The sequence below is a fragment of the Pristiophorus japonicus genome, chromosome 16, assembly GCF_044704955.1.
Source record: "Pristiophorus japonicus isolate sPriJap1 chromosome 16, sPriJap1.hap1, whole genome shotgun sequence".
NCBI lineage: Eukaryota > Metazoa > Chordata > Chondrichthyes > Pristiophoridae > Pristiophorus > Pristiophorus japonicus.
The window spans coordinates 82,964,648-82,989,894 of NC_091992.1; the positions used below are offsets into that span (position 1 = coordinate 82,964,648).

The window sequence follows — 25,247 nt, forward strand, 5'->3', positions numbered from 1 at the left end:
AGACAATGTGGAAAACTGTCCAGCTATGTCCTGTCCACAAAAAGCAGGACAAATCCAATCCGGCCAATTACCACCCCATCAGTCTACTCTCAATCATCAGCAAAGTGATGGAAGGTGTTGTCAACAGTGCTATCAAATGGCACTTACTCACCAATAACCTGCTCACTGTGGTCAGTTTGGGTTCTGCCAGGACCACCTGGCTCCAGACCTCATTACAGCCTTGGTCCAAACATGGACAAAAGAGCTGAATTTCAGAAGTGAGGTGAGGTGAGAGTGACTGCACTTGACATCAAGGCAGCATTTCACTGAATGTGGCATCAAGGAGCCAAAGTAAAATTGAAGTCAATTACAATCAGGAGGAAAAGTCTCCACTGGCTGGAGTCATACCTATCACAAAGGAAGATGGTTGAAGTTGTTGGAGGCCAATCATTTCAGTCCCAGGACATCGCTGCAGGAGTTTCTCAGGACAGTGTCCTTGGCCCAACCATCTTCAGCTGCTTCATCAATAATCTTCCCTCCATCATAAAGTCAGAAGTGGGGATGTTCGCTGATGTGTGTTCAGTTCCATTCGCAACTCCTCAGATAATGAAGCAGTCCATGCCCAAATGCAGCAAGACCTGGATGACATTCAGGCCTGGGCTGATAAGTGGCAAGTAACATTCGTACAACACAAGAGCCAGGCAATGACTATCAATAGGTAAGAGTCTAATCACCTTCCCATGATATTCAAAAGCACCACCATCGCAGAATCCCCATAACTATCAACATCCTGGAGGTCACCATTGACCAGAAACTTAACTGGACCAGCCACATAAATACCGTGGCTACAAAAGCAGGTCAGAGACTGGGTATTCGTCGGCAAGTGTCTCACCTCCTGACTACCCAAAGTCTTTCAACGATCTACAAGGCACAAGTCAGGAATGTGATGGAATACTCTCCACTTGCCTAAATGAGTGCAGCTCCAACAACACAGCCACTTGATTGGCTTGACACCATCCAAGACAAAGTAGCCCGCTTGATTGGCCCCATCCACCACCATAAACATTTACTCCCTGCACCACCGCGCACCATGGCTGTAGTGTGCATCATCGACATGATGCACTGCAGCAACTCGCCATGGCTTCTTCGGCAGCACCTCCCAAACCTGCGACCCCCACCACCTAGAAGGACAAGGGCAGCAGGCACATGAGAACACCATCACCTGCATGTTGCCCTCCAAGTTACACACCATCCTGACTTGGAAGTATATCGCCGTTCGTTCATCGCTGCTGGGTCAAATTCCTGGAATTTCCCTCCCGAACAGCAGAGAGTACATTCACCACACAGACTGCAGCGGTTCAAGTCAGCAGCTCATCATCACCTTCTCAAGGGCAATTAGGAATGGGCAATAAATGCTGGTCTTGCCAGCAACGCCCACATCCCAGGAACTAATTAAAAAAAATAAAAAGCTTAAGGGTTAGAGGTGGGAAGGACACAAGAACATAAAAACATAATAGGAGCAGGAGTAGGCTATACGGCCCCTTGAGCCTGCTCCGCCATTTAATACGATCATGGCTGATCCGATCATGGACTCAGGTCCACTTCCCTTCCCGCTCTCCATAACCCCTTATTGTTTAAGAAACAGTCTATTTTTGTCTTAAATTTATTCAATGACCCAGCTTCCACAGCTCTGAGGCAGCGAATTCCACAGATTTACAACCCTTAAGAAATTTCTCCTCGTCTCTGTTTTACATGGCGGCCCCTTATTCTAAGATCATGCCCTCTAGTTCTAGTCATCCTCTCTGCATCCACCTTGTCAAGCCCCCTCATAATCTTATATGTTGCGATAAGATCACCTCTCATTCTTCTGAATTCCAATGAGAGGAGGTCCAACCTACTCAACCTTTCCTAAATAAAGTCAACCCCCTCATCCCCAGAATCAACCTTGTGAACCTTCTCTGAACTGCCTCCAAAGCAAGTATATCCTTTTGTAAATATGGAAACCAAAACTGCACGCAGTATTCCAGGTATGGCCTCACCAATACCCTGTATAGCTGTAGTAAGACTTCCCTGCTTTTATACTCCATCTCCTTTGCAATAAAGGCCAAGATTCCATTGGCCTTCCTGATCACTTGCTGTACTTGCATACTATCCTTTTGTGTTTCATGCACAAATACCCCCAGGTCCCGTTGTACTGCGACACTTTGCAATCTTTCTCCATTTAAATAATAACTTGCTCTTTGATTTTTTTCTGCCAAAGTGCATGACCTCACACTTTCCAACATTATACTCCATCTACCAAATGTTTGCCCACTCACTTAGCCTGTCTATGTCCTCTTGCAGATTTTTTGAGTACTCCTCACACATTGCTTTCCCTCCCATCTTTGTAACATCAGCAAACTTGGCTACATTACACTCAGTCCCTTCTTCTAAGTCGTTAATATAGATTGTAAATAGTTGGGGTCCCAGCACTGATCCCTGCGGCACCCCACTAGTTACTGGTTGCCAACCAGAGAATGAACCATTTATCCCAACACACAGTTTTGATCTATGTAGTTAAAAGGAAATTTACGGTCCAGTTATCACTGAAAAGGACTCATACCAAGGCCACAAAATTGAAGCGAACAATCGCTAACTAGCATATTACTTATTTTTAAAATCTTTGTTAATCATATATTGAGGCAAGACCATTTCATTTGAAGAGTTCTGCAACCAAGAGTAATAGATTTTTGGGCATATTATCCATTTCAAGTCATACTAATTACAGTGCCTTCCAGATTCTCTCATTTTCACGGTTATGTATTTAACAGCAAATATCAAATCAGTCTCTAGACACACACAGGCACTTAATAATTTAATGCAGGTTGAACCTCTCTTATCCAGAATCCTTGAGACCTGGCCTGTTCTGGATAAGAGATTTTTCTGGACGCGGGGTAGTCACGTTAAATTGGATGGTACAGGTACTAAGCAAGGGGATATTTGGGCTGGCTGGCTTGTGAGTGCAGCAGAGAGATCATTGGGGGGGGGGGGGGGGTGGATCGCGGGGTCAGGCTAACGATTGCGGGAGTCAGCAGCGAGGAAGGACTTCAATTTGCTCATGTCGGAGTTCTGCGCATGTGCCACCCGGTGACCGGGAATGGTTCTGGACGAGGGGTGGTTCCAGGTAAGGGAGTTCTGGATAAGGGAGGCTCAACCTGTCGAACTTCAGTGGCTGTGAAGTGCTTTGGGACATCGAGATAGTGAAAAGCACTATATAAATGCAAGTCTTTCTTTTTCTTTTATAATTGATAAACAAAGGGGGTAAGAAAAGAGACATGAATGTGAACATAGAGGAAATGCAACCATACTTTAAAAAGGATGATATGCACAATTTAGACACTAAAAACAAGAACCAGACACAGCTTTCTAATTTGGTTCAAATTGGCATAAAGAACATGAGGTAGTCTTACTTTTAAAAAACAGTTAAAATAGAGCAAAGCTTGAAAACTGGTAAATGGCAAGATATTTTATTGCTTGGGATAGTCAATATATGCTCTGTCTCCTTCCTGTGGGAAAGAGTAAAGTGTGGTGGAATTTTCCTCGCTGGTCAATGACATCTCTCTACGACACTGCAATATCCAAACCACTCATAACTTGGTGCTGTTGCTGTTTTAAAAGTGTTAAATCATTCTTCATGTACGTTAAAACAGCCACTACATCTAAGCTTGCTCTGAAAACAACAGGCCAGAGCTGGTCAAACAAAATTCTAAAAAAATCTCGACAACAGTACAATTTTCTGTCCTGATACAACCATTCTTGACTGCTTCTCTACTTGTGTAACTTGTAATATTCATTGATAGTTGTATGCTTACAATCAGTTTAAAACTATGACTTGAAGGGCAAAACAAACTAAAGACAAAGGGCCCAAACTTGGTCAAAGCTAAGGCCCGCCCATTTCTTGGCAGTCCCCGGACAGAACGTATCTTTTGGCCGCCCGCTGCCACTGGGGCCCGTCGGGAGCAGCAGCAGGCAGCGAGAGTCGGCAGGTGTGAGTGGACGGCGGCAGCAGTGGGCGCTAGGTGTGGGCCTCTCGACTCGGCAAACATTGGAGGCTGTGCATCGTGCACGCCGAGAGACTTGTTTTTTTTCGCGATTGAGGCTGATGGCACAGCTGCACATGCGCATAAAAGTTGTGCACTCACTTGCACCTGCCAGTTGGAGAGGGGTAAGTTTTGGAGAGATATATACAAATTCATCATCAGCCATCCATCAAGGAAAGTAATAATGAGTGCAAAAAAAACTTCCATGAAGTCTGATGGAGCCAAGTCCAGAGCTCCCTGGTTTAATGATGATGAGCTGGAGGAGCTTGTATCTGAGGTGGAGCGCCAGTATAAAGACCTCACCCGGGATGGCAAGCCTCTACCACCCCTATATAGATGCATTTGGAGGGAGATTGGTGAGGCCATGTCCCCAGTGGGCAACATTGTGCGGGATGGAGACCAGTGTCGGAAACGATGGAGTGATGTGATGGCGTCAACAAGAGTGAGCAAACATTTATTGGACCACTCCCGTGCAGCTCCAAAAGATTCTGTGCCAGTTGTGCCTGTGTGTGCGCTGCATGAGCAAAAGGGGCAAAGGCTGCAACGTTTCTTTCTGCAGAAGAAAAGAACATCCAAGGCATCAGGCCTGAATGCCATGGGAGGGGGCCCAGCAGGACTGGATTATTGGGTCCATCATTGAAACATCTGTGAACTCATCCCTTTTGGTGTGGAAACAAGTTGTCCTCGTTTGAGAGACCGCCTATGATGAGCAGCTGTCATTGAGTTGAGCAGCCTACAGGAGCGTGTCTTGGTGTTGGTGGGTGACCACCGCTATGCCATCACAAAGGGTGCTGCAGATCTTGTGTTAGAGCATGGTAAGCTTATACTAAACTCCGGTCTACGTCACGCTCATGTCTTGAAAGGTCATGCAATGCTAAGTCAAATGCTTTTTAACGCACCGTGTGTCGACCATTAATGGTGTGCTCATGTAGCAATGGAACTCCTTTAAGTAAGAATGTGAAATGTTACGGCTCACATGTCAGCTTGACCAACCCCACATCCCAGCTATACACTGAAATGTTGTCCTGTGTTTGCAGATGTTGATCCGGACAGCACCGAGCAATGCACCCCATCCACCTCTGGCACACAAAGGCTGGGTGTGACACCAACGTCTCCCACCCAGACGTTGTCACCAGCCCAACACACCAGCTCCTCCGCCACCCTCCCTCCCCCAACCACCAAGATCATCCATATCCACCGCACCCACCTCCGCCACCCAAAGTCACAAGGACCAGGAGGGAGAAGTGTCAGTCTTCGAACCACGAGGTCGAGGAGTTGGAAGAGGAGGACTCCAGCCAGAAGACCAGGATTTGAGTCGGACGAAGCAGGAACAAGTGCTGGGAGGTTTAGAGAAAGTGGCGGAAAAGCCACCAAGCCGCAAGCACCCAGGATGATGCAACAATCCGATGAGGATGGAGGACGGCTCGTAGCAATTCAGGAAATGGTCCTGCCGTCGAGGACGAGTGTGGAACTAGGTCAATATGTTGCAGCTGCAGACCATGGCTGGGATAGCTGCCAGCATCGCCACCTTTGCTGAGCAGCATACTGCCAGAATGGAGCGGCTCATTAGTGGGGTGGAGCGCAACACCCACTCTGTTGAGGCGATGAGACAAGCGATGGCTTCTGGCCATGTCATGCAACCCCACCCCCTCCCCGAGCCCACACCATCGAGGCCGACAGATCAAGAGGAGCCGGAAATGCCGGCACCTTCAATCACGCCCCCTAACTTCTCTCCAAGACAAACACGTCAGTAGCGATCCGCCTGCCCTCCTGCACAACGTGATGGAGCAGAGGCGGTGAGGGGCAGGGGTGCGGCTCACCGTGGTGAAGGCGGAGCTTTGAAGAGGACGATGGGCCTCACATCGGGGGGGGGGAGGGGGGAGGCAGAAAAAGGTGGTGGTAGTTGTAGGTAGATGGTTGGGTTGGACGTTGGTGGTGGATGTGTTCTTTACTCCTCATTAAATTGTGGCTGTTGTTTCACATGGGTCATTGTCAATGTCACTTGAGTGGTTTTGGATATGTTGGATTCAATTGTTTGCATGTTCTGTCACTTTGGCATGCTGCACTATTCAATAATCACATTGTTCACCCACTCTTGGTCCATGTCTCATTTTTACATTATCTGGGCTGCATTCTGAGAAAAAGACAAATCTCCTTCAGGTGTACTGCTGTATGAGGAATATAAGAACATAGGAAATAGGAACAGGAGTAGGCCATACGGCCCCTCGAGCCTGCTCCGCCATTCAATAAGATCATGGCTGATCTGATCATGGATCTTGCCCTCCACATATGATGCGACTGGTTAATGGGTCCTGTCATCAGGCGATTGCAATACGACAAGCAAGGGTCACCAATGCAGAAAGGCTGCCATTCAATGAGACAGTTGCATTACTTGCAGGGCACACATTAAGGTTTGCACTTCAGTCCACTTTTTCTTGAGTCTACCATCGCGGAGTCCCAGCCCTGACGACATGTTCCTCAGTGACCTTGCAGTTCATTATATATCTTTTTCCGTCTTCTGTGCTTGAGGTCATGCTGTTCTCACATGCTGCGACCTGCCAGAGCATCACATGTTCTCATTTTCGCCTAGTTACTCTGACGGAAGCTCATACCATCTGTGCACTCACATTGAGTCAATAACTCTGTTCTGCCTGCAATGGTCTAAAAACTTTTGTAGGGCATCTCCATTGAGCCTTTACCATCTTTCGGCACTCATCTACCACACCTTCCCTTCAATGGAGTACTTTTCATTTACATGTCTGAACGCATTCTGTGCAGCTTCAGGTCGATCAGATAACTAATTGAGCCTCTGCTAATGGTACAGCATATGGACGCTACCCGGGATGTGCGGCGCTGCAGTACTCCGAGCGATTCTCCCTGCCGCCCGATTCACAGCCAACTTAGACCACCTTTTTGCAAACAGTCGGGAGCACGATAATAGAGGATCGTGAGAGCCTCCGGCGCGAGGAGGGCACGCACGCACAGTGCTGAAGTAAGTTATTAAAGATCAGCAATGAGTCATGAATACGGTCAAAAAATATATTGGGTATATTTAGTCAAGAGAAAAGAATTAAAAAATAATATTGCAGTATTAAAATTCCTGGAACGTTTGATTTGACAAGAATGTCATTTCAAATTGGCAACTTTTCAATTTTGCAGTAAATTCTACATCAGTCTTGAAACTGTTTTAGTGTTATGCAGAAAAGTCAAAAGAATATACCAGCAAGATGTACTTACTATAGCTATCATTTTAAAACCCAAAGTAAAATCCATAGATTGAGAATCCAGTTCCATAAAGAGAAACATTTAAAAAAATGCCATATTTGAAAAGAAACAAAACAAAACTAAACTTATAATAAAGAGTTTTCTTCCAGGCCAGCTAATCTTATAGTGAATGATACATCAACTTGGTTATATTTGCCACAATTAAAACACAGATAGAAGAAAACTTTTTTCTGACATAGAATCAGTTTTGAAACAATTGTTTTAAACAAACAAGTGTTATTACTTGCAACCATTAATCCTTTTTGGTCTTTGTTTTATACCAACTATTTGATCATTTATTAATTTCTATTCTTTGAAAATATTAGAGTAGGAATTTCAAGAATTTATAGTTTTGAAAAGCTAACCACTGATTTGCAGTTTCACCAAGAGGGAAACTTAAAAATGTGATCCTCTGTATCTGCCAATGGGCATCCAAAATACAAGATCACAAGATGATTATGGATCAGGAAGGCCATTCAGCTCACTTGATTCATCCATTCAGAGAGACCCATCAGCTCACGGAAGCCTCCAATAAGTTCCTCAAATAATTCCAAGATTTTTTTGCCTCCCTACTCTATCTGGAAGATAATTTCACACCTTGATCACTCTTTGTGCGAAGGAGAATATCCTAATATCTGTTCTAAAAGTACACGTCAAACATAGATTTGAACGGATATCCACTTGTTCGACTCCTGCAGTTTAATATTTAAGGTTAACTTTTTCTATACTGCTATCTAACTTGCATACAAGATTGTCTCTTAATCACCATTACAGCCTGAAAAGCCCAAATTGGTCCAGTCTTCCCTCATAATTTATACCCGACACTGGCTTCTGGCTCTTCGCTGCTTGAATGGATCTCGTGTCAGCAGTGGCTCACTGGTAGCTCTCTCGCTTACGAGACAAATGGTTGTGGGTCCAAGATCCACTTTAGAGACTCAAGCACAAAATCAAGACCGACACTCCAATGCATGTCCTGAGGGAGTGCTGCACTTTTGGATGAGACGTTAAACTGAGGACCCTTCTGCCCTCTTGGATGAACATAAAAGTTGCATTGGCAACATTCGAAGAGGAGCAGGGGAGATATTCTGGTATCCTGGCCAACATATGTCCCTAAACCAACACCTAAAACAGATTATCTGGTCATTACTTCATGGCTGTTTGTGGGAGCTTGATACACCCAAATTGGCTGCCGCATTTCCCACATTACACCATTGACTACACTGCAAAAAGTACTTCAATGTCTGTAAAGCTCTTTGGGACATCCTGAGATTGTGTAAATTGCTATATGAATGAAGAACACAACATTCAAAATACAATCTGACGAAGGGTTGAGCATTACCTCTGCTAATCTATATTTTACTGTTTTGGCTATGTAGTTCAACACCCTACTGGCTTTGTTGGGTATACTCTGCATTGATTGGACAAATTTAGCTGAGACACTTAAAGACTCCAAGGTCTCTGAACTTTATCCTTATTTCAACACCATTCAGGGAGTTTGTGTGTGGTATATATTTTCTTCCTTTGTGGAGCACTTTACACATGTGCATGAAATTTCATGCACGTCATTGTTCAGCCCAGTTACTTATCTTGTACAACTCATTCAGTAGTTTCTGAGCTGCCTCTTCCAATTCCATTGCTCCTGATAGTTTGGTATCACCTACAAATTGATTTCTTTGCATTGAGTTTCCGAATTCAGATCATTTATATAAATTATAACAATACTGGTCCCAACACTGAGCCCTGAGGCACTCCACTCAGTATTTTCCCCACTCGCATAACTCCTCTAACAAATACTCCTCGTTTGCTACCCTTTAAGCAGTTCCTTATCTATTTCCATGATTAATTCTGAAACAACAACTTGCATTTATATAGCATCTTTAATGTAGTAAAACACCTCAAGGCACTTCACAGGAACATTATCAAACACAATTTGACACAGCCATATAAGAAGATATTAGGTCAGGTCAAAGAGGTATGTTTTAAAGGAGCGTCTTAAAGAAGGAAGTGAGATAGCAAGGCGGAGGAGATTTAGGGTGGGAATTCCAGAACATAGGAGCTAAGCAGTTGACGGCGCAGCCACCAATGGTGGAGCAATTAAAACCGAGGATGTGCAAGAGGCTAGAATTGGAGGAGCACAGAGATCTTGGAGGGCGTAGGGCTGGAGGAGGTTACAGAGCTAGGCATGGGTGGGGAGGATGCTATGAGGCTGCAGAGTGACTTGGATAGGTTAGGTGAGTGGGCAAATGCATGGCAAATGAAGTATAATGTGGATAAATGTGAGGTTATCCACTTTGGTGGTAAAAACAGAGACAGACTATTATCTGAATGGTGACAGATTAGGAAAAGGGGAGGTGCAACGAGACCTGGGTGTCATGGTACATCAGTCATTGAAGGTTGGCATGCAGGTACAGCAGGCGGTTAAGAAAGCAAATGGCATGTTGGCCTTCATAGCGAGGGGATTTGAGTACAGGGGCAGGGAGGTGTTACTACAATTGTACAGGGCCTTGGTGAGGCCACACCTGGAGTATTGTGTACAGTTTTGGTCTCCTAACTTGAGGAAGGACATTCTTGCTATTGAGGGAGTGCAGCGAAGGTTCACCAGACTGATTCCCGGGATGGCGGGGCTGACATATCAAAAAAGACTGGATCAACTGGGCTTGCATTCACTGGAGTTCAGAAGAATGAGAGGGGATCTCATCGAAACGTTTAAAATTCTGATGGGTTTAGACAGGTTAGATGCAGGAAGAATGTTCCCAATGTTGGGGAAGTCCAGAACCAGGGGTCACAGTCTAAGGATAAGGGGTAAGCCATTTAGGACCGAGATGAGGAGAAACATCTTCACACAGAGAGTGGTGAATCTGTGGAATTCTCTACCACAGAAAGTTGTTGAGGCCAATTCACTAAATATATTCAAAAAGGAGTTAGATGTAGTCCTTACTACTAGGGAGATCAAGGGGTATGGCGAGAAAGCAGGAATGGGGTACTGACGTTGTATGTTCAGCCATGAACTCATTGAATGGCGGTGCAGGCGCGAAGGGCCGAATGGCCTACTCCTGCACGTATTTTCTATGTTTCTATGAAGGGATTTAAAAAAAGGATGAGAATTGTAAAATTTAGGTGTTGCCGGACCAGGAACCAATCAAGCAGAGGGGTGACAGGTGAATGGGACGTGGCGCGAGTTAGAACACAGGCAGCCAAGTTTTGGATTAAACCCCACAACTTTCAGCTTTGAGCTTAATTATTGGACTTTCACGTGACCTGCTCTACCAGTCATTTTCTCAAAAAAAGTCAATTAATTTTATTCAAGCAACATCTTCCCTTTCTGAATCGATGCTGACTGCTGTTAACCATGTTATTTTGTTGTCCAGGTGATCTTCATGTTTACTCCTGATAACAAATTCCATTATTTTACATGGAATGGAAGCAAGATTCGCTGGTTTGTAGCTTTCCATGTCGGTTTTGTCACCCTTTTTGAATATGGCCTGCTTCCAATCTTCTGGTACAGGTTGAACCTCCCTTATCCGGAACCTCAGGACTTGGCCTGTTCCGGATAAGGGATTTTTCTGGACGAGGGGTGGTCACGTTAAATTGGATGGTACAGGTACTGAGTATCGAGGCTGGCTGGCTTGGGGCTGGGAGTGCAGCAGAGAGATCTTTGGTGGGGGGGAGGGGGGGGCGGGGGGGGCAGTGGATCGCAGGGTCAGGTCAGCAATTGTGGGAGTCAGCAGCGAGGAAGTTGTTCATGTGTTCATGTCGCAGTTCTGCACATGCACCACCCGGTCGCCGGGGGTGGTTCCGGATAAGGGAGGTTCAACCTATACCTCCCCAGTGTCCATCAACAGGTTCGATCTATATTTTTAATGATCGTCCATGCCTCACAAATCTATGTTCCTCTGTCTTGTTGCACTCTGGGATAAATACAATCGTTATTTAGGTATTTGTTTGTTATAAGTCCAATCAGCCTATTTAGGTCTTCCATCTCAGTTATAACAAAGTCATTGTACAATACTTGGTATATCATAACACCTTGGGTAGTGTGGAGCTAGTTCCACTTCAACATGAATGAGGAACGGTACAGGACTAAGTAAACACACACTGCAAAATTCTTCACATTATAACTCCCTAGTCAATCTTACACAAACTTGTTTTAGAACAGGAACTGAATAAAAGCTTACTAAAAATAGCAAATTTTGCAGAAATCTGTACACAGTCTCCAAGTAATATATGCATCAGAAATGAATTGCCAAAATTTCCACTGCAGGTTCCATAAGCATAGTAAATTGTCCGGTGAACCACTGCTCTCTGTGGGCCTGCATGCGCGGTTTTTGCATTTAAAAGCCAGTGAGCTGCCGGCGCGGGAGCTCCAGAGCGCTGTGCAGCCGCGCAGTTTCTTGCTGTGAACTAGTACAGACATGAGGCATGACACAACCATCTGTACCTCTGGAAAATATTGTGTTTTTGTCTCGATGCAATGAAAGTAGCTGTTTCAGAAAGGTTCAGATTCCTGGGACCTACCATTCAGATTTTTGAGGCATTGGAATCAGTTATGATGTAGGACTGAGCTATATCAATACCAATCGCACGATACCCGACCAGAGCTGGGGCTTTATCTTTGTGAAGTAGTTAACTCCTCAACAGGGATAGTTGGAGAAGGGAAGGAAGAAAGAGTACAGCAGGGCAGCTTGGAAGGGAAAGTAAGCTTTAGGTGTATAGGGAATACACAGATAGAAAAGGTTGAAAGTTGTTAAGCAGGACTAGATAGTAAAGAATTAGCACTAGAAAGGCAAAAAGATTGCCAAACTAAGGGAATCTGAATGTAAAAATGTATATTAATGAATAGGGTATAAGAAACAAAAGTGGGGAATTGAAGTCGTCGATTAAAATGGAAAATCAACCACACAACAGCAGTAACTGAGACGTGGTTATAGCTAAGTCAGGATTGGCAATTAAATATTCTTGGGTATAAAACTTGCAGGAGGGACAGGGAAGGATGAAAGAGATGTGGGGTCATTGCACTAATTAGACGTATCATTGTGCCAGAGAGTAAGAATTGAGGCCCAAACAAAATTCCGTTGAATTGAGCTGAGGAATACTAAAATGTCTGTCACTAGAGAGTTTATTACAGACCTAACAGTGGAAAGGAAGTTGAGGCACGTATCAACAAGAGAGTTAGAATTGAAAGTGGTTTTAATTACCCAAAAATAGACTTGGAAACATTTGTGATGAAAGAGGGATTTTTTTTCTCTAGCAGCATAGTCTAATAGTTTCCTCAGTCATTATGCTGCTATCCCAATAAGGAACAAAGCGCTACCTGACCTGGTTCTAGGTAATGAAGTAGAGCACGTAGGTGACCTAAATATAATTAGGATCAGTGTAATAGAATAGAAAAGAAAAAGAAACAGAAAAGTCAAGGACAAGGGCAACTGACTGAGCTAACAAAAAAGAAAATTGCAGGGAGATAAAAAGGAAATTTTCAAAGATTAAATGGAAGGAAACATTGGCAAATAAACCATAAATCAGTAATGATAAATATTTAAAGAGAAGATAAAAAGGGTTAAAATCAAGTACATTCCAATAAGGAAGGCTAGAGTTTCTTGAACGAATAGCAAGATAAGATCAAATTTGAAACATGAAACCTAGGACACATATAATGATATGAAAACTATAAAAAGGCAGGTTATAAAGGCTAAGGTTAGTATGAAATTAACAGCAAAGGACAATAAAAAGGCTCCCTATAGGAACATTAGCAGCAACAGGATAGTCAAGGTAGGGATTGCACCTCTAAGAGATAAACGAGGCAAACTTGTAGTGGAGTATAAGGGATTAGCAGTCACGCTAAATAAGTGCTTTGCCCAACTTTTTACATTACAGGGAAATATTGGGATTGTAGAACCACCAGAGGTAGGTGTAAAACTGCCAGTGAAGGTTATTATTTAAAGATAAATGGTAAAACAAACGTTCCTCAAACTTAAGGTAAATAAATCAGACATAATTTGTTTACATTCAATGATCCTGTGGGATAGTAGCAAAGAAATAGTTAAGGCTCTGACCACAATTTTCCAAACTTCTATGGATAGGAAAATGGTGCGAGAGGAAATTATAGGCCAGTTAGTCTTACTTCAGTAAATAAGAATCTATAATACAGAATTAAATTATTAAACATGGATAACCATGAGTTAGAGGGCCAGCCAGCACAGATTCAAAAGGCAGATCATGCTTGGGTAACCTTAAAGAATCCTTCAAAGAAACAACAGAGGAGGGATAGAGTATGTGGTTTATAAGGATTTTCAGGAAGCATTTGCTCAGGCATCCCAAAGAAAACGTGAATGTAGGGGGTATGATTAAGTAGTTTACAGATGATACTAAAATCGGCTGTGTGGTTGATAATGAAGAAGACATGTAGATTGCAGGAAGATAACAGAACAATGGCAAATGGAATTCAATCTGGAGAAGTGGGAGATAATGCATTTGGGGAGGGTTAACAAGAAAAGGGAATACACATCCAAAGGTGGAACACTGAAGTGTAGAGGAACAGAGGGACCTTGGAGTGCATGGCCACAGATCCCTGAAGGTAGCAGCCCAGGTAGATAAGGTGGTTAAGAAGGCATACAGAATACGTGCCTTTATTAGTCGAGGCATAGAATACAAGAGCAGGGAGGTTATGCTTGAACTTTAGAAAACACTAGTTAGGCCACAGCTAGAATACTGCATGCAGGTCTGGTCACCACATTACAGGGAAAATGTGATTGCACTAGAGAGGGTACAGAGGAGATTTACAAGGATGTTACCTGAATTGGAGAATTTTAGCTATGATGAAAGATTGGATAGGCAGGGTTTGTTTTCTTTGGAACAGAGGCAGCTGAGGGGAGACCTTATTGAGGTGTATAAAATTATGAGGGGCCTGGATAGAGTGGATAGGAAAGACCTATTTCCCTTAGCAGAGGGGTCAACAACCAGGGGGCATAGATTTAAAGTAATTGGTAGAACGTTTAAAGGGGATTTGAGGGGAAATTTCTTCATCCAGAGGGTGGTGGAGATCTGGAACTCACTGCCTGAAAGGGTGGTACTTGGATGTGCACTTGAAGTGCCGTAACCTACAGGGCTAGAGACCAAGAAAGTGGAAAGTGGGATTAGGTTGGACAGCTCTTTGTTGGCCGGCACAGATACAATGGGCCAAAATGGCCTCCTTCCGTGCTATAAATTTCTATGATCTATGAAAATTCTAATCACATGCATAGAGAGATGGTTGGAGGGCAGAAAGCAAAGGGTAGGGCAGAGGGAAGTTTTCGATAAATATATTCGCTGCATGATATTCCACAGGGGACTGTTTTGGGGCTGCTTTTATATTTACAGGAATCTAATACAGGAATTGAGAACACAAGTAAATTTGATGACTCCAAATTGGAGGATATGGCAAATTGAGAAGGACTGTAAATGACTGTATACGGACATAGAGAAGACAGACAAGCAGATGCAGTTCAAATGTAGAAGTGTGAAAGAATAACTTTGAAATTAATAATAGGAAAAAATTACGCCTTAATTGGAATAGAGGGACCTCACACTGTAGATACATAGCATTAATTGGAATCCTCGTGCTTCAAGCCTCTACTTTCACCACATGGATTGCAGTGGTTCGAGAAGGCAGCTCATCACCACCTTCTAACAGAAAACAAGAGAGTCAGGATAAATGGTTCATTCTCTGGTTGGCAATCAGTAACTAGTGGGGTGCCGCAGGGATCAGTGCTGGGACCCCAACTATTTACAAACAATATTAATGACTTGGAAGAAGAGACTGAGTGTAATGTTTGTTGATGATACAAAGATGGGAGGAAAAACAATGTATGAGGAGGACACAAACAATCTGCAAAAGGACATAGACAGGCTAAATGAGTGGGCAAAAATTTGGCAGATGGATTATAATGTTGGAAAGTGTGAGGTCATGCACTTCGGCAGAAAAAAATCAAAGAGCAAGTTATTATTTAAATGGAGAAAGATTGCAAAGTGCTGCAGTACAGCGGGACCTGGGGGTACTTGTGCATGAAACACAAAAGGATAGTATGCAGGTACAGCAAGTGATCAGGAAGGCCAATGGAATCTTGGCCTTTATTGCAAAAGGGCTGGAGTATAAAAGCAGGGAAGTCTTGCTACAGCTATACAGGGTATTGGTCAGGCCACACCTGGAATACTGCGTGCAGTTTTGGTTTCCATATTTAAGAAAGGATATTCTTGCTTTGGAGTCAGTTCAGAGAAGGTTCACTAGGTTGATTCCAGAGATGAGTGGGTTGACTTATGAGGAAAGATTGAATAGATTGGTCCTCTACTCATTGGAATTCAGAAGAATGAGAGATGATTTTATCGAAACGTATAAGATTATGAGGGGGCTTGACAAGGTGGATGCAGAGAGGATGTTTCCACTGATGGAGAGACTAGAACTAGAGGATATGATCTTAGACTAAGGGGCCGCCATTTAAAACTGAGATGATGAGAAATTTCTTCTCAGTGGGTTGTAAATCTGTGGAATTTGCTGACTCAGAGAGCTGTGGAAGCTGGGACATTGAATAAATTTAAGACAGAAATTGACAGTTTCTTAAACGGGGAGCGGGCAAGGAAGTGGAGCTGAGTCTATGATCAGATCAGCTATGATCTTATTGAATAGCGGAGCAGGCCCGAGGGGCCGTATGGCCTACTCCTGCTCCTATTTCTTATGTTATGTTCTCAAAGGAAACTAGGGAAGGACAATAAATACTGCCCTTGTTAGCAACGCCCATATCCCTGGAGCAGAGAAGGTTGAGAGATGACCCAATAAAGGTTTTCACGAAGGATTACGATAGGGTAAAGAAAGACTTGGATTTATATAGCGCCTTTCACGACCACTGGACGTCTCAAAGCGCTTTATAGCCAATTAAGTACTTTTGAAGTGTAGTTACTGTTCTAATGTAGGAAATGTGGCAAGCCAATTTGCGCACGAGCAAGCTCTCACAAACAGCAATGTGATAATGACCAGATAATCTGTTTTTTTGTTATGTTGATTGAGGGATAAATATTGGGCAGGGATAACTTCGCTGCTTTTCTTCGACACAGTGCCATGGGATCTTTTACATCCACTTGAGAGAGCAGACAGGTCTCGGTTTAACGTCTTATCCAAGAGGGTAAATAGTAATAGACTGTTTCCACTGGTCAATAAGACAGTAACAAGCAGGCACACATTTAAAAGAACTAAAAGGGAGATTAGTAAAAATAGTTTTACATGGAGGCCGATTAGAATGTGGAATTTCCTATCCTAAAACATATCCTGAAACAGTTAATAATTCTTTTAAGAATGCAATTACATAGATGCTTGAAAAAGACTGGGCATAGTATTAGACCAAGTGGCTCCAGTGAAAAAAACACCAGCACAGACTTGAAGACCAAATGGTCTGTTTCTGTGCTGCAACATTCCATGATTCTAGGATGGGAATGGAAAAGAAAAGTCAAGCCACATTTATTCAGTCACCATGTGAACAGGGAGGTATTCTGGACAAAGGTGGCATGTATGACTATGGTTTATATACTAACCTTTGGAAACATGGCATCGGATTCCACATGTACATCAACAGCACTCAACTCTACCTCTGCATTATTCATCCAGAGGTTGCTGTTACTACCTATATCAAAACTCAAACCACAAAAAATGTCTTTCAGCTTAGCCTTGACAAAACTCAAGTCAGAACTGACTCGCTCCATCTTCGTTCAAGTAGGTGTGGAACCTTGGTTGCAGTTCGACCGTGAGCTCAATTTCATTCTCCAGATCTGATTCATTAACAAGACCACTTTTGTCCACCTCTGTCCCTTTTTCACCTTTCCATTTCTACAACCCTATCCCTTGTCTTAAACAAGCAGCTTTCAGTTCACTACCACTCGCCATCTTCATGCCTCAAGCCTCTACATTGACTCATTGAAAATGAAATACCATATGCATTCTACTCTTTAGCCCACAGGCTTGATCCCACCAATGTAGATATTGCTGGCAGAGAATTTGGACAGGGGTTGGTGTGTTGTCAAAAAAAAAAGAGCTGGAGGATCGAAGCAAGTCAGTTATTGAGTAGATAAAATACATTGATGCCAGTGAGAGTTGCAGGCCCAAAGAAAGGAAGTTAAGAGTACAGATTTTTTTGCAGGATGGGAGAGTGGAGGGCTACAAGAGAAGGCGGCATGACTGGAAATAGCTCTTAACTGATTCCGATCATGGAAGTGATGAGGTATCACATTACAATAAGGATAAGAATAGATAAGGGTAGGAGAGTATGTGGATGGTAAGGTTGAGGAAGGTCAGAAAATTGTTAACACGTGGATATTTGATTCCAATGAGGTCATGAATTGTTAACAAGTGGATATCTGATTCCAATGAGGAGCAAGCAGTGAAGCAACAAAACAGAACAATAAATTAAACAAACTTTTCACTACTTAGATTTAAAAAATAATTTTTTGCTGAGCTGAATTTTAGCAAATACTGTTGTTTTTTTTTAACGTTGCAACACATTCCGCAACACATTCTTTTAGAAAATGCAAATTAAGTTTGTGTTTGTGGTCATCGTCATAACTGTGTCAAGTCCCAAATTACTTTTGGACAATGCTGGACATAAATATTTTGTTGACATTTCGTTGCTTTTGTTCTTCCTTCTAGAAACTGAAAGACCATCTTTAGTCAAACATAAAATTAATCTGAAATTTAGAACGCTTTCACTCACCCATTAATTATTTCTTTGGACTCTCCACGAATAAAGAATTCACGTTCAGGGGTTATAATGCAGAGTGCATTCTTCTGACCAGTCTTGGGTTCAGCATCAATTACATCTGTACATTGGTTCATGTTAACTGTCCCTTGTGGCAGGGTGCTTGGCTGAAAGACAAGACAAAAAATATTATGGTAAACAGCAATACCAACAAGTATTGAACACTCGCAATACAACACCAATATTCCTTGTAGCAGTAATGTTGTAATGCAATAATATTGTATTATATCAGAAAGCTTGCAGAGATATAAAATACTATATGAAAGAGAAAGTAAACTTAAAACAATAAGTTAGGGCAGCAAAACAAGAGGGATGCAAGTACACGATAGAAGTATTTTTATGCAGAGGATGAATAGCATCTGGGATGGGTAGCCAAGAAGGCTACTTCAGGCCCTTGGCACAAAGCAGACCAAGTGGACCTTTTAAATCTAGGTCTAATATTAATAATCAGTACTATGAACTATTTATGTACAATTCCAATTTTCCTACATTACCAAATCAAAACATGGTTACCAGAAGTAAATAAAAGCACTACTTCTGCCAGAAATGATGCGGAGGTGGGGAAGCAATGGGAGAAAATAAAATATTTTCACCTCAGTGCAATAGCATCAACACCTGCAATAATGCTGGTGGCAGTTTACTGTTTTTTAAAATCTAAATTTCATCCATAAACATGCATGTTTTATCAAATAGAAACATCAGAAAATGAATTTAAACAATGACTGAAATAGGTGGTCAGCAACTAGAGTCTTATAAGAATCCTAAACATACCTTTTTTAGCGCTTAATTTAAATATCCAAGTTGCATTGCACACTATGGATATCAGCTCTATTAATAGCTAACACGAGACAAGTTTCACAATATGTAAAAGAACTTGCATTTTCATAGCCGCTTTCAGACTTGGGACATCCAAATATGTTTCACAGCTAATGAAGTGTATAGACAGTGTAATCAAGTTCGCTGATAAAGTAATCATTAGATATGGCTCAATATTTGGGGGGGAAATTAATAAAAATGTTTTAAAATGTGAGTTTATGAAAATTAATATGTTGTATGGATAATGAGATGATTGACATGCGAGCGTGTACAAATTTATATGTTTCACGCCTTTATAATAATTTAATGAAATGGCAATTCAACTGCATTGGAAAAGACAAATGTACTTTATGTTAAGCTGATACGTAACATGCAACATTCTGTTGAATAATTAATCATATTTTCTTTAATGCTTTATCATGGGAGCGACACCAAAGACATGGCCGCTGCTCGCCGCTCCTTTTATGGACCTGCGAGGGAACAGCAGCGGCAGGTCAGGGCCATAAAAGGAGCGGCGAGTGCCGGCCATGGGCAGCGTGGAGGCCACTACAAGGTACAGCGCGAGCTGGTGCAGAACGGCTGTGAAGAGTGACGTCATCAAGATCCAGGTCAATAATTGGAGCGTGGGCAGATACAGCAGGAGCGGCGAGGTCAGGACGAAGGAGCAGCAAGAGACTGTGGAGGGCCGTGATCTGGGCCCAGGGGAGGCGCGAGTTCGGGGCCAGGGGCAGCACGGACCAGCCTCCACTGTGATACGTATGCGCACTAGGTCCGTGCAGCAGAGCTGGTCTCCAGTTGTCTTGGGTAATCCTTGTCACTGGACCAAGACCTAGCTGTCAAGGCCCATGTGGTGGCTGGTGTTCAACGGCCACCCCATGTTAAAAAAATGCATGCACAGATATCTTCCACCCTTCAGGATGTAGTTTGGGTCCTTCATTGAAACACCTGTTAACGTGTCCTTTTTTTTGGCGAGGAAGCAAGTCATCCTCGTTTCGAGGGACCACCTATAAATGAATGACTAAGACATGCTGCCGGCCCCCCCCCCCCGGCCCGCCTGCCCCCCCATCCCATCCTTTCTTTGTGTGGTTTTATCCATCTCTTAGGCTGCTTACTTCCTGGCCACCACCAAAACCACAAGATGCCAGGGATCCCCCCCAGGCATGCATCTCCCTTCCGATTTTCTCCCCTACCTTTTGGGTGAGGCCATAGCTTCGGCTAGACAGATGGAGAACTGAGCAAAACGAGACTTCGACCTGCAGTTTCCCTGTTTTGTGCCACTGAACACTTGGGTGCCAAGTTCAGTGCCACTGCACTGCACAGTACCATGCTCATTTTTATTCACATGAAGGATACAAGGATACTGCCAGGCTGTATGTGAGGAATGTATCCTACATTTATCTTCCCCACAAAACTATTATATTGTGATGAACAGATGAAAGATTATGTTTGTCCACATGGTTGCTTAGAGCTGTGAGAAATGGAAGATGTAACCAGATCAGGACTCAACATTTCCTTTCCCAGTAAACGTTGTGGAAAAATACTACAAAGACTTCAGTTTTCGAACAGCTAACCCAATAAGCAATATGCCCTCTTGGTTAACACTGGTATCAATGCATTATAGGAAAATTTCATTTGAAAAGAATAGCTAAATGCAGTGCAATACACTTATGTGCTCCTTCTGACCTAATTTATTCTCTCAAATTGTTCCCAATGAGAAATTTATTAACCGCCAGTTCTTTACTGTAGTGTTATACAGCTCAAAATGCTCACGCCAGAGCCAACAAAAATATTAGAAACATATCTATAACTGTACTGCTGGGTGATTTTCACAGCTAAAGCGGGCATGGTATGAAAATTTCACATACAGGTTGAACTTCCCTTATCCAGAACCCTCGGGACCTGGCCTGTTCTGGATAATGGATTTTTCCAGGCGAACGGGTGGTTACGTTACATTGAATGGTACAGGTACTGAGCAAGGGGATATGGGGCTGGCTAGCTTGGGAGTGGGAGTGTGGCAGAGAGATCATGGGGGGTGGGGGGCAGTGGATTGCAGGGTCAAGCCAGCGATTGCGGGAGTCGGCAGTGAGGTAGGACTTCAATTTGTTCATGTCGGAGTTCTGCGCATGTGCCACTCGGTGTGGTTCTGGACGAGGGGTGGTTCCAGGTAAGGGAGTTCTGGATAAGGGAGGCTCAACCTGCACCTGTAATTACATTTGAGGAAATACAATGTGGGGAAACCAACAGTTTCACACCATCGCCATTATATTTTACTGAAATCCCATTGACGTTACTGTTTTGAATTGGGAGATTTAAATGCTCACCCTAAATGGTATTTCCTTCCACTCTTCAATACCCAGTACAGGTATCAGACTAAATATAAAGTGGGAATTTATGTGGTGTTGATCAAGGCTGCATGATCTGAATAGTTCCGTGTATCTGTGAACATATGTTTACTAGTACAAATTGACTAATCATAAATTTATTGCTAACATAGCTTGTGATGCAGTCATGTAAGGAAAGGAAAGGTTTATTGTGACCAAAGCTTTTTAAGTCAATAAGCTTTAATAGTAAAGGATTTTCCTGGTTCAAGAGCTGCCGACATTAAGACATGGGACTAAATCTCTAACTGCATCAGGCAGAAATTCACTCTGCAGGCTATTCCACTGCAGGAAGATTAAGTTTTAAAATTCAGCCATTTTGAAGTTGAGCTAGACTTGAAATTCCACTCTGCTTTTTGGGCAGTGGTGGAGAAATAGAAGTAAAATCCTTCAGGAATCGAGCAAATCTCAAACTGCTAGCATCAAAATCTACCTCGAACAGAGACTTTTACTTCTTCCCTTTCTGAGGGCACTTGGGCTATTCAGAAATGTGACCAGTAATTCCCAGCATACAAGATCTTAACACTCCTGCACTTCAATCAAAATTGCTCATCCTTAAAAAGGTTGAACGATACGACTTTCATTTTTTATTAACAGATCATATAACGGATGCTATTTCTGTTGAATATATTGGTTGCATTGCAGAAAGTAAGAAAAATATAGCCTGCATAAGTTTGCAAAGGGAGATGGCTCTTGTTTCTCAGCTGGAATTCAAGTGCTGTCCTGTATCATAACAAAGGCCACTGGCGACCAGGGCATGCCCCAATGCTTGTGGTTAAGAAACACAAGACATTAGATACTGATCTTAGTGACTGGATGTTACTCACCTGCTAACTTCCATCAATGTCAAATTATAATCATACGGTACTCTTTTTAAAAAAAAAATCAGGTAAAACTGCCTTTGTTTTGTATTGCAGACAACAAAGAATGGCCACGTTTCTTTTATTCCATTGGGTTTCAACCAGACATGCCTGCTCCTTTCAAACAATCGTATTTACTAAGATATTTTGTCACTAAACTCTGTAGGTCAGTAAAACAGAATAGATAAAACAAAACTTAAGTGAACTCCCCAACCCATATTCACAGCCACCCCCTTGACCTGGTCATCTCTCATGGCCTCGCTACTCCCACCATGTCAATCGAAGACAAGGCCATCTCTGACCACTTCCTTGTATCGCTCTCCATCCACATCCTCCCTCCAACACCCAACCCTACTTCTTTCGGTGTCTACCCCTGGAAAAAAAAAACTCTCAACTGTTACAAAATCTCAACTGTCCAGCCTTTGGCCCTCCATTCACCATGACATTTCTGCAGCTACTGATCTGCTCAACCACACCCTCACCATCACTTTTGATGCTGTACTCCCTATTAAAACCATTACCCTCTCACCCTGGCCATTTACCTGGTACAACCCACATCTTTGCTCCCTCTGTCCTTGCAAACTACCACCCCATCTCCAACCTCCCTTTCCTCGCTAAAGACTTGAACGGATGTGGCAGACAACTGGTTTAACCATTCACCACCAGATCTGGCAGGACCAGCATTACCTGATCCTACTCTTGTCTGCCAAAACTGCTCACTATTCCAGGATCATTCTGAAATGCAAAGACAACCCCCAGCTACTATTTTCTACAGCTAACCATCTTCTTAAACTCCTCTCCCTTCTCCTTCCACATTCACCTCCAACAAGTGCAAGGAGCTCGTGGACTTCTTTGTCTCCAAGAATGAGACCATCCGGTCAGCTGCCTCTGCCACTTCCCTTAATTCCCCTAACTCACCGGGCCAAACAGAGGTTCCCCTTTGCCCTAGCCCTGAACTCACATCTTTCTCCAGTTTCTCTCCAACCTCCCATCTTGTCCTCACCACATGTATCTTGTCCATGAGACCCACTTCCTGTTCCCTCAATCCTATTCCCACTAAACTGCTGACTATCCAACTTCCTTTGCTGGCTCCCGATGTTAGCTGACATTGTTAATGGTTCGCTCTCCTCAGGTACTGTTCCCCTTTCCTGCAAATCTGCCGTCATCACCCCACTCCTCAAAAAAACAACTCTTGACCCCTCCGTCCTTGCAAACTACCACCCCATCTCCAATCTCCATTTCCTCTCCAAAATCCTTGAACATGTTGTCGTCTCCCAAATCTGTGCCCAACCTACCCCGGAACTCCATGTTTGAATCCCTCCAATCTGGTTTCCGCCCCTGCCACAGTACCGAAACGGCTCTCATCGAAGTCATAAATGACATCCTTTGTGACTGTGACAAAAGTAAATTATCACTCCTCATCCTTCTCGACCTGCCTGTAGCCTTTGCCACGGATGACCACTCCATCCTCCTCCAACCCCTCTCCACCATCGTTCAGCTGGGATGGACTGCATTCACCAGGTTCCATTCTTATCTTTCTAATCGTAGCCAGAAAACAACCTGCAATGGCTTCTCTTCCCATTCCCACATCGTTACCTCTGGGGTCCCCCAAGGATCTACCCTTGGCCCCCTCCTATTCCTCATCTTATATGCTGCCCCTTAGTGACATCATCCAAAAACACAACGTCAGTTGCCACATGTATGCTGACGACACCCAGTTCTACCTCACCACCACTTATCTTGACCCCTCCACGGTCTCCAAATTGACACACTACTTGTCCTGATAGAGTACTGGATGAGCAGAAATGATCTCCAATTAAATATTGGGAAAAGCGAAGCCATGTTCTTTGCCCTCTCCCACAAACTCTCCTCCCTAGCCATCGACTCCACCCCTCTCTCTAGCATCTGTCGGAGGCTGAACCAGACTGTTCACAACCTTGGTATCATATTTGACCCTGAAAGGACCACATACCCGTGGCATAACTATGACCGCCTATTTCCAACTCCGTAACATTGCCCGTCTCCACCTTTGCCTCATCTGCTGCTGAAACATTCATCCATGCCTTTGTTATCTCTAGACTTGACTTATTCCAATGTTCTCCTAGCTGGCCTTCCACATTCTACCCTCCGTAAGCTTGACATCATCCAAAACTCTGCTGCCTGTATTCTAACTCGTATCAAGTCCCATTCACCCATCACCCCTGTGCTCACTAATCTACATTGGCTCCTAGTTAAGCAAAGCCTCGATTTCAAAATTCTCAACCTGGTTTTCAAATCCCTCCATTGCCTCGCCCCTCTGTCTCTAATCTCCTTCAGCCCCACAACCCCACCCCATGAGATATCTGCGCTCCTCAAATTCTGCCCTCTTGAGCATCCCTGATTATAATTGCTCAACCATCAGCAATCTAGGCCCCAAGCTCTGGAACTCCCTCCCTAAACCTCTCTATTCTCCTTAAAACCTAACCCTTTCTGCCCTAATTTCTTATGTAGTTTGGTGTCAATTTTTTTGTCTTATAACACTCCTGTGAAGTGCCTTGAGATGTTTTACTATGTTAAAGGTGCTATATACAAGTAGTTGTTGTTGTTGTCTCCTTCAAACTGCTACTTAGGTAGATCTTTGTGAAGCAAACTACAATTTCTAGTTTCATTTCTTGGTCCATAATCTGCCACAAAAAAACCGCAGCAGATTGTGCACAAATATTTATTTTTTTAAGCTCTCAGGTGGGATCATATTAATCTGCATATCTTGAGGCCGAAGTACCGTACTCGGCACAAGTCTCAATAACACACAACAGACATGTAATGAGCTAGGTGTAGGATCATGGAGACTTTAAAGTATTTTACTAAGGACTCAAAATTAAAACTACAACCTATTACAGGAAGCGATTTGTTTGGTTTTCCCATAAGCAATAAAACTGCTCTATATATAGACCATTCAACTACTGCGGGGAGGGCTTATATTCATAAGTGAAATGCAGCAGAAACTGGGTCAGTCAGCTGCTTGCAGAAATGGTCATTCGTCACAGATTTCCATTTGTCTGGGAATCTGGAGGGCGTCCTTTCTCAAAAGACTTGGCTTATGGCACCAGTAGCATGTCC

The 25,247-nt window shown here is 43.3% G+C and overlaps 1 protein-coding gene across 4 annotated transcripts in view; it reads right to left on the reverse strand.

Annotated features, from left to right (window-relative positions):
* LOC139226625 (putative leucine-rich repeat-containing protein DDB_G0290503) overlaps window positions 1-25,247 on the reverse strand; it is a 465,741-nt gene that overhangs the window by 221,384 nt on the left and 219,110 nt on the right. For all 4 annotated transcript variants that reach the window (XM_070857512.1, XM_070857513.1, XM_070857510.1 and 1 more), the window contains one exon: window positions 18,050-18,201. In XM_070857512.1, coding sequence (XP_070713613.1) covers window positions 18,050-18,201 — 152 coding nt within the window. The remainder of the gene's footprint in view (window positions 1-18,049; window positions 18,202-25,247) is intronic.